Source organism: Oncorhynchus tshawytscha, linkage group LG13 (genome assembly GCF_018296145.1).
Source record: "Oncorhynchus tshawytscha isolate Ot180627B linkage group LG13, Otsh_v2.0, whole genome shotgun sequence".
Lineage (NCBI taxonomy): Eukaryota > Metazoa > Chordata > Actinopteri > Salmoniformes > Salmonidae > Oncorhynchus > Oncorhynchus tshawytscha.
The window spans coordinates 3,497,438-3,514,065 of NC_056441.1; the positions used below are offsets into that span (position 1 = coordinate 3,497,438).

The 16,628-nt window shown below is 46.1% G+C and overlaps 1 protein-coding gene across 1 annotated transcript in view; it reads left to right on the top strand.

Moving 5' to 3' along the window:
* The first annotated feature begins 3,408 nt into the window (after positions 1–3,408).
* The window catches only part of LOC121838990, a 50,756-nt gene continuing 37,536 nt past the window's right edge, over positions 3,409–16,628 (top strand). Inside the window, exons 1-3 of the mRNA XM_042294991.1 lie at positions 3,409–3,922; positions 5,889–6,069; positions 7,370–8,324. Of these exons, the coding sequence (XP_042150925.1) occupies positions 3,414–3,922; positions 5,889–6,069; positions 7,370–8,324 (1,645 nt within the window). The 5' untranslated portion in view covers positions 3,409–3,413. The remainder of the gene's footprint in view (positions 3,923–5,888; positions 6,070–7,369; positions 8,325–16,628) is intronic.

Sequence of the window (16,628 nt, forward strand, 5' to 3'; positions counted from 1 at the left end):
ATTTGCCAAAGAGGCTGTCCTTTTGGGCAAACTCAAAGCTCAACACGGCAGACGGATTTACGGCACAGCTGCTGATTGTTGTTGGATACAACATGAATTGTTTCCATGACAACTTTAGGGAAAAAGGATGGGGTGTGCGTGAAAATGTTTTTATTTAACCTTCATTTAACCAGGCAAGTCAGTTAAGAACAAATTCTTATTTTCAATGACGGCCTAGGAACAGTGGGTTAACTGCCTGTTCAGGGGCAGAACGACAGATTTGTACCCTGTCAGCTCGGGGGTTTGAACTTACAACCTTCCGGTTACTAGTCCAACACTCTAACCACTAGTCTACCCTGCCGCCCCGAGCGCGAAAATGTGGCGCAATATAGAGTTTGAGTTTAAGAACAGCAATCAACAAATATGTTTCTCTGTTATTAACATATGGAGTCTAGACAGGCTGCTTTAGACAACTTTCTGAATGGACAGGGAGAATCAGCGAACTCACATACACCCTAAAAGTCTAGACGATAAAAGGCTACATTAATCACTCGTGCTTGTCTACCAAATGTACAGGTGTCCCCATAGGCCTAATATTTCAATTTAGGAAATGAGATCCTAATCATTATTCCAAGTTAGACGTCCATCCTACTGAAAAGGCCTGCTGTTGTGAGCTGCCGGACAGCGTAATTACACTTGATAAGCGTTAAAGGATTAGCAAGCAGTTTGTTCTGTGGCTCCTCAGACAAAAACATGTGTTTTGTCTCTTGCTTGCACAGGTGGTGGTTGCCTAATTCAAATATAATAGGCTAGCATAAGAATTGTTAATTAATAGCCCAGCCTATGAAGTAAGGTCAAATTTACACATGTCATTACTGTACCCTTCTTGCGAAATGCATGTTATCTCCGCTGGCATCTCCACTGGCCTCTCTCTCTATTCTATCTTCTCTCTATTCCTCTTATAACCATTGAAACAGTAGCCTAGTCCTGTGAGTCTCCCAGAAGTAGCGATATAGTTTGGTCACTTATTAATAAAACAATGATGAATATATTCGTAAAGAAACACCTTGCTTGTGCTTGCTGGTTATAACACAGGTTGCGGCGTTCATAAAGAAGTAGCGGTAAAGTTTAAATCGTCAGAGTTTCTCTGGTGTGATGTGATCGCATTGCCTGGTGGTAAAAAAAATCATCTATATATACAGGAGTCCTATATTCTCCCTGCGCACAATGTTTACGTTACAATCATATGTATTATGTGAGAATAGCTGCTGGAATGTTTACAATATACTTTATGAAATGGTTTAAAACGTTTTCGAATATGTCTCATTTGCATAAACGTAGTGATTGGAGGATAGCTGTGAGGGTTATCGAATCCGGATTAAATTCTCTGATAACCTGGAGATCGTTGATGACGTCGTGTTAATATTTGAATATTACCCGAAAGGCCAGTGGCAAGGAGTGGCATGATAGTTCAATTTACTGGTAATCAGACTAATCCACAACCCCCTTTCACACCTCAAAGGCTATATTTACACACTATATCTCCCCACACAGCTCTTGCACCTGTAAGTAATACATAACATCCTCTGATAAATAATGAATTGATATATAAACCTATACAGCTGGGATACTGTCATGGATGTAGGTCTATCATTTCTCTGGCTGGCTGTTAAACGTTTGAGGTTCAGTTCCTACTCACTAAATGTGAAATTGATGCCTAAGAATCTGAAACCATCACCAATAAATGTGAATGTCAATTCCATCTCTGCATATAACCGGTAATTTGTTTTCCCTAATGCGTTTTGTGAAGAAACTAGTTGAGTATATAATGCAATGTAGTCTGGCCTTCAACCCAGAATAAAAACATATACTAAAAACAAACACTAAATAATATACAGTCCATCAGCTACATTAAAATGAACTACACATTCGTGCCAGCATGTCCTTTTCCACTTCCCACTGAATCTATTGACACGTGGAGCTATAACTATTCAAAGCTATAGAATGAGGCAGAGGCCTATATCGGGATTAAATGCTATACTATAATAGCATTGGGATTGAGAGTAATAATAGCATAGTAGGCATATCTGTATATGCGGGTGGTTGTACGGACAATGTAGGCCCTATTGAAAAGGCCACAGTAGGCGCATGGATATGGACAAGGTGTGTGGTTAGGCCCTATTGAAAAAGGCCACAGTAGCCACATGGATACGGACAAGGTGTGTGGTTAGGCCCTATTGAAAAGGCTACAGTAGGCGCATGGATACGGACAAGGTGTGTGGTTAGGCCCTATTGAAAAGGCTACAGTAGGCGCATGGATACGGACAAGGTGTGTGGTTAGGCCCTATTGAAAAGGCTACAGCAGGCGCATGGATACGGACAAGGTGTGTGGTTAGGCCCTATTGAAAAGGCTACAGTAGGCGCATGGATACGGACAAGGTGTGTGGTTAGGCCCTATTGAAAAGGCTACAGTAGGCGCATGGATACGGACAAGGTGTGTGGTTAGGCCCTATTGAAAAAGGCCACAGTAGGCGCATGGATACGGACAAGGTGTGTGGTTAGGCCCTATTGATCACATGTAGTCCGATTATAAAAATAGGTCAATGTAATCTGTTACGTTACCAGCCAAAATAATGTAATCAGATTACAGATATTGTTGAATAACGAAATCATCTCGGATGACTGTTAAATTCACAAAAGATGTTTGCGAAAGAAATACACTAGCTTGCACATTCTGTTTTTCTCAATGACAATCAATTCAGCATTGAAAAAATGGTCACACAACTTTTTAACCTCATTGATAATATGAACGTGATAATAGGCTAGAAAAATTATAATTTATTCCACTCTGTTCAGAAAAACCTTGGACATTATATTAATTATTTCATTTCCCATTCAAGAGTTGCGGAACATTTTTCCTGTAGGCCGATATGTCCTGTTAGCTCATTTACTCGTGTTACTTGGTTGTAAAAGGAGTAACGTTAGAATATATACTTTCTCTACCACAGCAGGGAATGCAAATATGGTCTTGTGTTGACACAGATCAACAACGGAAGACATAATCCACAGAATACTGTCGAGGTTGGCTTTGAAGTATCAGCTATTCAAGCAAGAAAACAAACAAAACCGTTTTTATTTCAAAATGTTTTACAAATTTGACATCATGTTTTCATAAGTTGTTTATATAGGCTATTTTGTTGAAACACGTGATATTTATGCTTAATACTCTGAAGACGCCAATTACAAAAGCAGCACATTATCTGATTAAGGTTGCGTGGTCCAAACATTTCATATTAAGATAAACACCATCCCAAAATTATGACTGTCAATATTACTTTGAATAATATTCTTTTATATTTTCATTCCAATCTCCGAATGTCTTTGCCAACTAAAAAGCGCAGGTAACGTTCTTTAGAAGCAACAATCATGTCACCATGGTTGCGGTTATGCTTTTGTTATTTTTTATTACCATTCAAATTCAAACGCCAAACATTCCAATCAAAACGTCCATCATTAATCCTATGGATCTGACAGGATGCTTGTCGGAAAATAATCATTTGATTGCCCAAACATCAAGGCAAATGATACCGGATGATCCTTTCAGGCCGCGCCGGACCGCTTTGAAGCGGTCTTGGAGCATCGTGGGACCGTTTCCTCGCTCCCTTTGGATCCATCCAGGTGTACCGGAGGATGACTTTGACCGAGTCTGTGCCAAAATATGGAGAGACTCGAAGAAAGCTGGATTTGGAATATGGTCACACATGGAGAAGGACAGCATGGCCCCAGCTAACGAACACCCACCGGATCAGGACATCCCACCGGCTCCGGACGGGCGCGCAGAAGAGGACCCTGTGAGGCCTCAAAACATCCACGGGGAAGTCCGAGACAATAAGTGTCCTGTTACACGGAGGAAACCTATGCTTATCAAAATCACAGATCCAAGGTAACCTCTCACTTCACCGTCAGATTATGATTTACTACTATAGAGTTAACTCTGAAAATCATCAAGCAAGAATTGTAGTCGACTGTGCCGATATCTTCCTATACATTTTCAGGATAGGCCTATTAGAATCGCCCAACTCCATGTGTCGTGAGTGATACTACATTTAGCTGTATTCTATTATCAATGGATGTGTTTCTAAATCGCCTCTAGTGTTTCAGAGTGCATCGTTAGATTATCGGTTCATTAATTCAGAGCGTTTCGCTCACGGAGCGTTTTCAGAGCGCACACTGGACGCTCTGGCGGATGAGTAGGTTTTATCCAAGTGTTCTGACCTCACATTAATTGTCAAAGACTCAAACTAACTGGCTAAAGTTGGCTATCTGGTTAGCTACTTCCAGACACAAAATGAGAGAACACCTCACTCTGACCATTTTACTCAAACTAGCAGAGCCGGTTAGAATGTTTTCATGTTATCTATTAGTGACTATAACTGTGCTGCTGTCAACATTTTAAGTACGTTATTTTGAGAGTACTCTGAAATCAGAGTAGATAGTCAGAGTGAATTTACAAACACAACTTAATAATGTGAATGTAAAGGAGTATGTATTTATAGAGCCTTTCTAACTTACATCAGCTGATATCTCAAAGTGCTGTACAGAAACCCAGCCTAAAACCCCAAACAGCAAGCAATGCAGGTGTAGAAGCACGGTGGCTAGGAAAAACTCCCTAGAAAGGCCAGAACCTAGGAAGAAACCTAGAGAGGAACCAGGCTCTGAGGGATGGCCAGTGACTGAATGGTCCAGGGCTGTCAAACACTTGATTTGTCTATATGTTACATTATATACAGCATATCTCCACACTATGAGGGTTGGAATAGTACTGTGAAGTTGTGAAAATGATGATAATGCCGTTTTAGTGTAGCTCAGAGCTGTTTAATTAAAAAGACAACCTGAAATTTCAGCCTGTTTTAGTGGGATGGAGCTTTGGCCTGCCTGGTGACATCACCAGGTGGTAAATTAGTTAATAGACCAATAAAAGAGTTCTCTCTCTCTCTCTCTCTCTCTGCCAATAACAGTTAGTTTTCAGTTTTCTCCCTTCTCACTCTGGAGGAGATGGCCTCCTTTTGCGGTCACTGGCCTCACATCCCTTCACGCTAATGCTCAGCCATCTGTTCAGGATCCAACGGGCCGAGGTGAGGGGCCCGGGCCCCTGGTGCACCGTCTGTTCTGCATCGGGGCTCGGTGCATACAAAATGAATACCTGAAGACCAGCGGCTGTCCCGCGGCTTGCCGTGCGAAGGAGGGAACGAGGGGATTCATGGAGAGATGCAGAGGCAGAAGAGAGATGTCCATCGTTTACCCATGTTTGGTTTAGCTAGCGGCTGCTGTTTGTTGACTTGGCAGCGCTGAATAGGTGATTCTGTGTTGTTTTGGAGGAGTCTGTCTGCGTAGCTACTGGTCTATGTGACCATGGGTGGGATGAGCTGCTCCAATGGCACGCAAATAGCATAGCATGACTGAATAGATGATGTTGATAGATCATGGATGTAAAGGTGTTTAATGAATGATTTTAGCCATGACTCATCATAATGATCATCATCACCATCATCATCCACAATATCCACATCATCATCATCATCATGACATATCATACAGAATTCATGATCCATGAAAGGCCATCATTGAACCATCTCAACCCTCCCCTCTCTCTCTTCTCTCTCTCCTCCTCTTCCTCTCTCTCTCTTGCTTTCTCTCTCTCTCTTGCTTTCTCTCTCTCTCTTGCTTTCTCTCTCTCTCGCTTCCTCTCCTTCTCTCTCTCTCTTCCCCTCCCGCTATCCTCTCTCTCTATCTCTCTCTCTCTCTCTCTCTCCCTCCCCTGCTCCCCCCTCACCCCCCTCTCTCTCTCTCTTCCTCTCCCTCTCCTGCTCCCCCTCCCTCTCTCTCTCTCTCTCTTTCTCTCTGAATAGGCTGGATGAGATCTCTCTGATGGTGGGGAGGGAGTTCCAGACTTTGACGTCACAGACAGAGAAAGAACGACGTGGCCTCTCCGACTGCTCTCAGCGCCCTGACGATGTCCGGTGTGATGACTGTTCCCATGGCGATGACCCCATATGGGAGACACAGGTGGAGAAGAAGGAGGAAGAAAAGGTTAGAATTTGACCACCCCAGCGATAATGTGTTATAACTAACCATCTAAATGGACAATCTGAAAGGGTAAACTACCCCAATATGTTTTAAGTTTCTAATAATGTATATATATACACTGCTCAAAAAAAATAAAGGGAACACTAAAATAACACATCCTAGATCTGAATGAATTAAATATTCTTATGAAAAACTTTTTTCTTTACATAGTTGAATGTGCTGACAACAAAATCACACAAAAATTATCAATGGAAATCAAATGTATCAACCCATGGAGGTCTGGATTTGGAGTCACACTCAAAATTAAAGTGGAAAACCACGCTACAGGCTGATCCAACTTTGATGTAATGTCCTTAAAACAAGTCAAAATGAGCCTCAGTAGTGTGTGTGGCCTCCACGTGCCTGTATGACCTCACTACAACGCCTGGGCATGATCCTGATGAGACTGTCACGTCTGTCACATGTGCTCAGTGTGAACCTGCATTCATCTGTGAAGAGCACAGGGCGCCAGTGGCGAATATTGCCAATCTTGGTGTTCTCTGGGAAATGCCAAACGTCCTGCACGGTGTTGGGCTGTAAGCACAACCCCCACCTGTGGACATCGGGCCCTCATACCACCCTCATGGAGTCTGTTTCTGACCGTTTGAGCAGACACATGCACATTTGTTGCCTGCTGGAGGTAATTTTGCAGGGCTCTGGCAGTGCTCCTCCTGCTCCTCCTTGCACAAAGGCGGAGGTAGCGGTCCTGCTGCTGGGTTGTTGCCCTCCTACGGCCTCCTCCACGTCTCCTGATGTACTGGCCTGTCTCCTGGTAGCGCCTCCATGCTCTGGACACTACGCTGACAGACACAGCAAACCTTCTTGCCACAGCTCGCATTGATGTGCCATCTTGGATGAGCTGCACTAGCTGAGCCACTTGTGTGGGTTGTAGACTCCATCTCATGCTACCACTAGAGTGAAAGCACCACCAGCATTCAAAAGTGACCAAAACATCAGCCAGGAAGCATAGGAACTGAGAAGTGGTCTGTGGTCCCCACCTGTAGAACCACTCCTTTATTGGGGGTGTCTTGCTAATTGCCTATAATTTCCACCTGTTGTCTATTCCATTTGCACAACAGCATGTGAAATTTATTGTCAATCAGTGTTGCTTCCTAAGAGGACAGTTTGATTTCACAGAAGTGTGATTGACTTGGAGTTACATGGTGTTGTTTAAGTGTTCCCTTTATTTTTTTGAGCAATGTATATATATAAAAAAAAAACATTTGTCTTAGATGACCATGTTGTTCTATTTTTCCAATACTAGGTGATCCCAGAGGAGGAGCAAAGGAGGGACATTGAGAAGTTCCTCAGGGGCCTCCTGATCCCAGGGCAGGAGGATAGAGGGGAGGACAGTTCCAACATGGTGGAACCTCTTGACATACCTAACCCCTTCCTGCTGAACCCTGACCTCGGTGCTAACCTCTCCCCTTTAGTTCCCGACCTGCTCCCAGATCTCTCACCTTTGCTCCACGACCTGGCCCCCAACCTAGCCCCCAGCGAAGACGACTTCCCCCCTCTGCCAAGCGCCGCATCTCCATGGCAAGGTGACAGGCTGTGGCAGGGCTCTCCGCCTGCCAACCTCCCCACACCTCTCATCCCCATCCCTGGCCCCTTCAACCTTCTGGGCAAAGTGGCTGCCTGTATCAAGGCCTCAGCTCCAGCTCAAGCCCCAACTCCTGCCCCAGTCCCAGCTCCAGCCAAGGTCCCAGCCATCCAGGTCACAGCCTCAGCCCGTTCTTCAACTCCAGCCCCAGCAAAGGTCCCAGCAATGAAGATTACGGTCCCAGCCGCAACCCCTGCTCCAGCCAAGGTCCCAGCCACCAGGATTACGGACCCAACCAAGGCCCGAGCTCCATCAACAACCCAGCAGGAGCTTTATGACCTGATGGCTGACTTCCCAGCCCTCCAGCCCCAGGGGAAAGCACCTCCACTGGGCTTGCAGCAGCCTGCCAATACCCCGTGCCGGGCTCCGACCACCAATGTGGAGCTACTTCTCCAGGACCTACCCTACAGCGCCTTGTTCAAGGCCCAGGAAGGTGACCGGGAGCTGGGCAGACAGGATGGTAAAAGAGTGGCCAAGGGACCCAAGAAGATGGAGTCTGAACCTGAGGAGGAACCTCAGGACATTACCGTTGTTACTGATGATGTTGACCAGTGGCCTGAGATCACCACTACCAAGCAGCCTGCATTCACCCAAGCCACTCAACAGGTTATAGCAGGTATGACATATCTTCTTCTTTTTTCCCCATTATGAACATTTTCAACTGATTATGTTGTTGTTCTGCCATCGTTACCCAAATATCACTATCATACTAACACTGGCAACTGTTGTGCAAAGGCCACATCCATCTAAAATGTGATGAATCAGGACTGAAACCCGTCAATGTAAACAATGTTGTTTCATATCTAATCTAGTCATTTATAGTTGCTGAGAATGGTATAAGTAGACAACATGGTCAGTTATACTTGTTGGACATTGGATGGTGAAGAGTTGGAGGATGGTTCAGGTCAGGGTAGGGAAGGCTCGACTTGGACACAGTGGAGACAGAATGATTTGCATACCACTTACAGTTACACACGCACACGCACACACACACACACACACACACACACACACACACACGCACACACACGCACACACACACGCACACACACACACACACACACACACACACACACACACACACACACACACACACACACACACACACACACACACACACACACACACACACTTTTGCCATATGTTGTTACCTTACAACCTTATTCTAAAATGGATGAAATCATTTTTTTCTCCCCCCTCATCAATCTATACACATTCTCCCATAATGACAAAGAAACAACTGGTTTTTAGAATTGTCTGCTAATTGACTGTAGCCTGCATGCAACCATGTGGGAGAGGAGGACCCTTCATTCATTAACTGGAACTTAGGAAATCAATTCTGTTACTTCTTTTCTTGTTATTCCTGTCAGATATTTCCATTCCGGGATAGTTGTTCACAGTGCTACAGCAGCTACAATGTCTTGCTCTCGTTGGAATGTGAATGGTTTGTCACGTGATGCTGCCTTCGAATCCCGTCCCAAATGGCAATCACCTATTTAAGATAGGTGCTTTTGGATGCAGGTAGGCAGGTAGGCAGAAGGCATGTAGGCAGCAGGTAGGCAGGTAGGCAGGTAGGCAGGTAGGCAGGTTGGCAGCAGGCACATAGGCAGGTAGGCAGGTAGTCAGGTAGTCAGCAGGCAGGTAGGCAGCAGGCAGGTAGGCAGCAGGCAGGTAGGCAGCAGGCAGGCAGGCATCAGGCAGGTAGGCATCAGGCAGGTGGGCAGCAGGCATGTAGGCAGCAGGCATGTAGGCAGGTAGGCAGCAGGCATGTAGGCAGGTAGGCAGCAGGCATGTAGGCAGGTAGGCAGCAGGCATGTAGGCAGCAGGCATGTAGGCAGGTAGGCAGCAGGCATGTAGGTAGGTAGTCAGCAGGTAGGCAGGTAGGCAGGCAGGCAGGCAGGTAGGCAGCAGGCAGGTAGGCAGGTGGGGCAGGCAGGCAGGCAGGTGGGCAGCAGGCAGGTAGGCAGGTAGGCAGCAGGCAGGTAGGCAGGTAGGCAGCAGGCAGGCAGGTAGGCAGCAGACAGGTAGGCAGCAGGCAGGTAGGCATCAGGCAGGTCAGGCAGGTAGGCAGCAGGCATGTAGGCAGCAGGCATGTAGGCAGGTAGGCAGCAGGCATGTAGGCAGCAGGCATGTAGGCAGGTAGGCAGCAGGCATGTAGGTAGGTAGTCAGCAGGCAGGTAGGCAGGTAGGCAGGTAGGCAGCAGGCAGGTAGGCAGGTAGGCAGCAGGCAGGCAGGTGGGCAGCAGGCAGGTAGGCAGGTAGGCATCAGGCAGGTAGGCAGGTAGGCAGCAGGCAGGCAGGCAGGTAGGCAGATAGACAGGTAGGCAGCAGACAGGTAGGCATCAGGCAGGTAGGTATCAGGCAGGTAGGCAGCAGGCATGTAGGCAGCAGGCATGTAGGCAGCAGGCATGTAGGCATGTAGGCAGCAGGCATGTAGGCAGGTAGGCAGCAGGCATGTAGGCAGCAGGCATGTAGGCAGGTAGGCAGCAGGCATGTAGGTAGTCAGCAGGCATGTAGGCAGCAGGCATGTAGGCAGGTAGGCAGCAGGCATGTAGGCAGCAGTTAGCAGCCTCTTGATTGGGACACAGCCCATGACGTGCAGTAGGTGGCTGGAGTATGTTGAAACTTTTTATGGCCTTCCTCTGACACCGCCTGGTATAGAGGTCCTGGATGGCAGGGAGCTTGACCCCGGTGATGTACTGGGCCTTCCTCTGACACCGCCTGGTATAGAGGTCCTGGATGGCAGGAAGCTTGACCCCGGTGATGTACTGGGCCTTCCTCTGACACCGCCTGGTATAGAGGTCCTGGATGGCAGTGAGCTTGACCCCGGTGATGTACTGGGCCTTCCTCTGACACCGCCTGGTATAGAGGTCCTGGATGGCAGGAAGCTTGGCCCCTTGTGCTGTACTGGTCGGTACCCACTACCCTCTGTAGCACCTTACGGTCAGATGCCAAGCAGTTGTCATACCAGGCGGTGACGCAGCCAGTCAAGATGCTCTCAGTGGTGCAACTGTAGAACTATGTGAGGATCTGAGGGCCCATGCCAAATCCTTTTCATTCTCCTCCTACACACCTCTGTGTGTAGAGTAGATGTGATGTAGTGTTTTGTATCCACCTCTGTGTGTATAGTAGATGTGATGTAGTGTTGTTTTGCCTCTAGTTCCACAGGTGACATGCTGGTTGAAATTTGGTAGTACGGATTTTATATTCCCTTCATGAAAATCCCTGGCCACTAGGAGTGCCGCCATTTTGTTGTTTGTGGTCTTAGTGCCAGCATCGATTTGTAGCGGTAAAAGACAGCTACCAAAAAAAAGACATTTGAAATCTCTCTTCGTAGATAGAGTAGTATTGTGTACAGCTTATCGTGAGATATTCTAACTGAGGCGAGCAGAACCTCGAGACTTCGTTAATGTTAGAGAGACACAGACCAGCTGCTGTTAACGGAGACACACACCAGCTGCTGTTAACAGAGACACACCAGCTGCTGTTAACAGAGACACAGACCAGCTGCTGTTAACAGAGACACACACCAGCTGCTGTTAACAGAGATACACACACCAGCTGCTGTTAACAGAGACACAGACCAGCTGCTGTTAACAGAGACACAGACCAGCTGCTGTTAACAGAGAGACAGACCAGCTGCTGTTAACAGAGACACACACCAGCTGCTGTTAACAGAGACACACACCAGCTGCTGTTAACAGAGACACAGACCAGCTGCTGTTAACAGAGAGACACACCAGCTGCTGTTAACAGAGACACAGACCAGCTGCTGTTAACAGAGAGACACACACCAGCTGCTGTTAACAGAGAGACACACACCAGCTGCTGTTAACAGAGAGACACACACCAGCTGCTGTTAACAGAGAGACACACACCAGCTGCTGTTAACAGATACAGACCAGCTGCTGTTAACAGAGATACACAGACCAGCTGCTGTTAACGGAGAGACACAGACCAGCTGCTGTTAACAGAGACACACACCAGCTGCTGTTAACAGAGAGACACACACCAGCTGCTGTTAACAAAGAGACACACACCAGCTGCTGTTAACAAAGAGACACACACCAGCTGCTGTTAACAGAGACACACACACCAGCTGCTGTTAACAAAGAGACACACACCAGCTGCTGTTAACGGAGACACACACCAGACGGAGACACACACCAGCTGCTGTTAACGGAGACACACACCAGCTGCTGTTAACAGACACAGACCAGCTGCTAACGGAGACACACACCAGCTGCTGTTAACAGAGAGACACACACCAGCTGCTGTTAACAAAGAGACACACACCAGCTGCTGTTAACAAAGAGACACACACCAGCTGCTGTTAACGGAGACACACACCAGCTGCTGTTAACAGAGATACACAGACCAGCTGCTGTTAACAGAGATACACAGACCAGCTGCTGTTAACGGAGAGACACACACCAGCTGCTGTTAACAGAGACACACCAGCTGCTGTTAACAAAGAGACACACACCAGCTGCTGTTAACAAAGAGACACACACCACCCCCCCTTGAGTTCACGAGACGCTGTCGTTCTGTCCTACCTATGTACATACTGTATATGAAAAACAGCTTGATATATATATATATTTGAACCATGTTCTTGTTCGGCCACAAATCGGAGAAACGTATCTCAGTCCTTCAGATCGCGTTGATAGTCTTGAACGGAGCTCGTCCAGTTTATTCTCCAGTGCAAGTTCCTCCGACAGAACGGAGGTAGACGCTGTTTTTCCATTCGCCGACGTAGTCTCGTCACGTACGCAGTGCCTCTAAAACACCGCCTCTTCCTTTTTCGAGTGTCGTCGATGAGGGCCACGGTCCAGGATGAGCGGCGTGTCACCGCCGACTCACACAAGTAGAAATGTTCATCAAAATGCAGGTTATTGCTCGCTGTTCTGACGTCCAGAGGCTTTATTTACGTGTCATAATAAACAATAACGGAACCCATGACGTGCAAATAAAGGTACGATCAGCGCAACAACAACAACAACAACTAACAACAACAACAACAACAACTAACAACAACAACAACAACAACTAACAACAACCAACAACAACAACAACAACCACCAACAACAACAACAACAACCACCAACAACAACAACAACCACCAACAACAACAACAACTAAAAACAACTAACAACAACAACAACTAACAACAACAACAACAACAACTAACAACAACTAACAACAACAACAACTAACAACAACAACTAACAACAACTAACAACAACAACAACAACAACAACAACAACAACAACAACAACAACTAACAGCAACTAACAACAACAACAACTAACAACAACAACAACTAACAACAACAACAACAACAACAACAACTAACAACAACAACAACAACAACCAACAACAACAGCCAACAACAACAACAACAACCAACAACAACAACAACTAACAACAACCAACAACAACCAACAACTAACAACAACAACAACTAACAACAACAACAACAACCAACAACAACAACAACCAACAACAACAACAACCAACAACAACAACAACCAACAACAACAACAACAACAACAACTACAACAACAACAACCAACAACAACAACCAACAACAACAACTAACAACAACAACCAACAACAACAACGAACAACAACTAACAACAACTAACAACAACAACAACAACAACTAACAACAACTAACAACAACTAACAACAACAACAACAACAACAACTAACAACAACAACAACTAACAAATCAAATCAAATCAAATCAAATTTTATTTGTCACAAACACATGATTAGCAGATGTTAATGCGAGTGTAGCGAAATGCTTGTGCTTCTAGTTCCGACAATGCAGTAATAACCAACAAGTAATCTAACTAACAATTCCAAAACTACTGTCTTATACACAGTGTAAGGGGATAAAGAATATGTACATAAGGATATATGAATGAGTGATGGTACAGAGCAGCATAGGCAAGATACAGTAGATGATATTGAGTACAGTATATACATATGAGATGAGTATGTAAACAAAGTGGCATAGTTAAAGTGGCTAGTGATACATGTATTACATAAAGATGCAGTCAGATGATATAGAGTACAGTATATAAGTATGCATATGAGATGAATAATGTAGGTTAAGTAACATTATATAAGGTAGCATTGTTTAAAGTGGCTAGTGATATATTTACATCATTTCCCATCAATTCCCATTATTAAAGTGGCTCGAGTTGAGTCAGTGTCATTGTCAGTGTGTTGGCAGCAGCCACTCAATGTTAGTGGTGGCTGTTTAACAGTCTGATGGCCTTGAGATAGAAGCTGTTTTTCAGTCTCTCGGTCCCAGCTTTGATGCACCTGTACTGACCTCGCCTTCTGGATGATAGCGGGGTGAACAGGCAATGGCTCGGGTGGTTGATGTCCTTGATGATCTTTATGGCCTTCCTGTAACATCGGGTGGTGTAGGTGTCCTGGAGGGCAGGTAGTTTGCCCCCGGTGATGCGTTGTGCAGACCTCACTACCCTCTGGAGAGCCTTACGGTTGAGGGCGGAGCAGTTGCCGTACCAGGCGGTGATACAGCCCGCCAGGATGCTCTCGATTGTGCATCTGTAGAAGTTTGTGAGTGCTTTTGGTGACAAGCCGAATTTCTTCAGCCTCCTGAGGTTGAAGAGGCGCTGCTGCGCCTTCTTCACGATGCTGTCTGTGTGAGTGGACCAATTCAGTTTGTCTGTGATGTGTATGCTGAGGAACTTAAAACTTGCTACCCTCTCCACTACTGTTCCATCGATGTGGATAGGGGTGTTCCCTCTGCTGTTTCCTGAAGTCCACAATCATCTCCTTAGTTTTGTTGACGTTGAGTGTGAGGTTATTTTCCTGACACCACACTCCGAGGGGCCCTCACCTCCTCCCTGTAGGCCGTCTCGTCGTTGTTGGTAATCAAGCCTACCACTGTTGTGTCGTCCGCAAACTTGATGATTGAGTTGGAGGCGTGCGTGGCCACGCAGTCGTGGGTGAACAGGGAGTACAGGAGAGGGCTCAGAACGCACCCTTGTGGGGCCCCAGTGCTGAGGATCAGCGGGGAGGAGATGTTGTTGCCTACCCTCACCACCTGGGGGCGGCCCGTCAGGAAGTCCAGTACCCAGTTGCACAGGGCGGGGTTGAGACCCAGGATCTCGAGCTTGATGACGAGCTTGGAGGGTACTATGGTGTTGAATGCCGAGCTGTAGTCGATGAACAGCATTCTCACATAGGTATTCCTCTTGTCCAGATGGGTTAGGGCAGTGTGCAGTGTGGTTGAGATTGCATCGTCTGTGGACCTATTTGGGCGGTAAGCAAATTGGAGTGGGTCTAGGGTGTCAGGTAGGGTGGAGGTGATATGGTCCTTCACTAGTCTCTCAAAGCACTTCATGATGACGGATGTGAGTGCTACGGGGCGGTAGTCGTTTAGCTCAGTTACCTTAGCTTTCTTGGGAACAGGAACAATGGTGGCCCTCTTGAAGCATGTGGGAACAGCAGACTGGTATAGGGATTGATTGAATATGTCCGTAAACACACCGGCCAGCTGGTCTGTGCATGCTCTGAGGGCGCGGCTGGGGATGCCGTCTGGGCCTGCAGCCTTGCGAGGGTTAACACGTTTAAATGTCTTACTCACCTCGGCTGCAGTGAAGGAGAGACCGCATGTTTTCATTGCAGGCCGTGTCAGTGGCACTGTATTGTCCTCAAAGCGGGCAAAAAAGTTATTTAGTCTGCCTGGGAGCAAGACATCCTGGTCCAACAACAACAACAACTAACAACAACAACTAACAACAACAGTTTGGTCAATTGGTAAAACGGTTTCTATTGTCTCAAGCACCATTCTTAGGTTGTTGTAACTCAGACGTTTTAGGGTTGGAATTGCAGTGTATCTCAGACGTTTCGGGGTTGGGAATGCAGTATGTAAAGAGAATTTTGACATGCGCTTGCAACTTTTGACAGACCTGTTTCGTCTGGACTAACAAAATGGAGATTTATTTTTATTTTTTATATTAAGGTCCAATATTTTCACAATTGTTGTGATGGGAGGATAGCTTTGAGTGAGGGTGATCCAATCATGATCAAATCCTCTGTTCTCCTCAAACTCATTAATGAATTAATGTCCAAATGTAAAGATAGCAGAAAGGCCAAACTCTTTGGCACATGGAGTACAAGGAGTGGATTAGCTAATCTAATTAGATCCGCGTCTCACAAAGACAAGGCGGTTGGAACCAAAAATCTCGAATTTGGACTCATCAGACCAGATTTCCACCGGTCTGATATCCATCAGTGTTTCTTTCTATTCTTCTTCTAGTCTCTTCTTCTTATTGGTGTCTTTTAGTTGTTGTTTCTTTGCAGCATTTGAACCATAAAGGCCTGATTCACTCAGTCTCCTCTGAACAGTTGAGATGTGTCTGTTTTAAAAATATACACTGCTAAAAAAATAAAGGGAACACATATTAAACAACACAATGTAACTCCAAGTCAATCACACTTCTGTGAAATCAAACTGTCCACTTAGGAAGCAACACTGATTGACAATACATTTCACATGCTGTTGTGCAAATGGAATAGACAACAGGAGGAAATTATAGGCAATTAGCAAGACACCCCCAATAAAGGAGTGGTTCTGCAGGTGGGGATGTTTTGGTCACTTTTGAATGCTGGCGGTGCTTTCACTCTAGTGGTAGCATGAGACGGAGTCTACAACCCACACAAGTGGCTCAGGTCGTGCAGCTCATCCAGGATGACACATCAATGCGAGCTGTGGCAAGAAGATTTACTGTGTCTGTCAGCGTAGTGTCCAGAGCATGGAGGCGCTACCAGGAGACAGGCCAGTACATCAGGAGACGTGGAGGAGGCCGTAGGAGGGCAACAACCCAGCAGCAGGACCGCTACCTCCGCCTTTGTGCAAGGAGGAGCAGGAGTA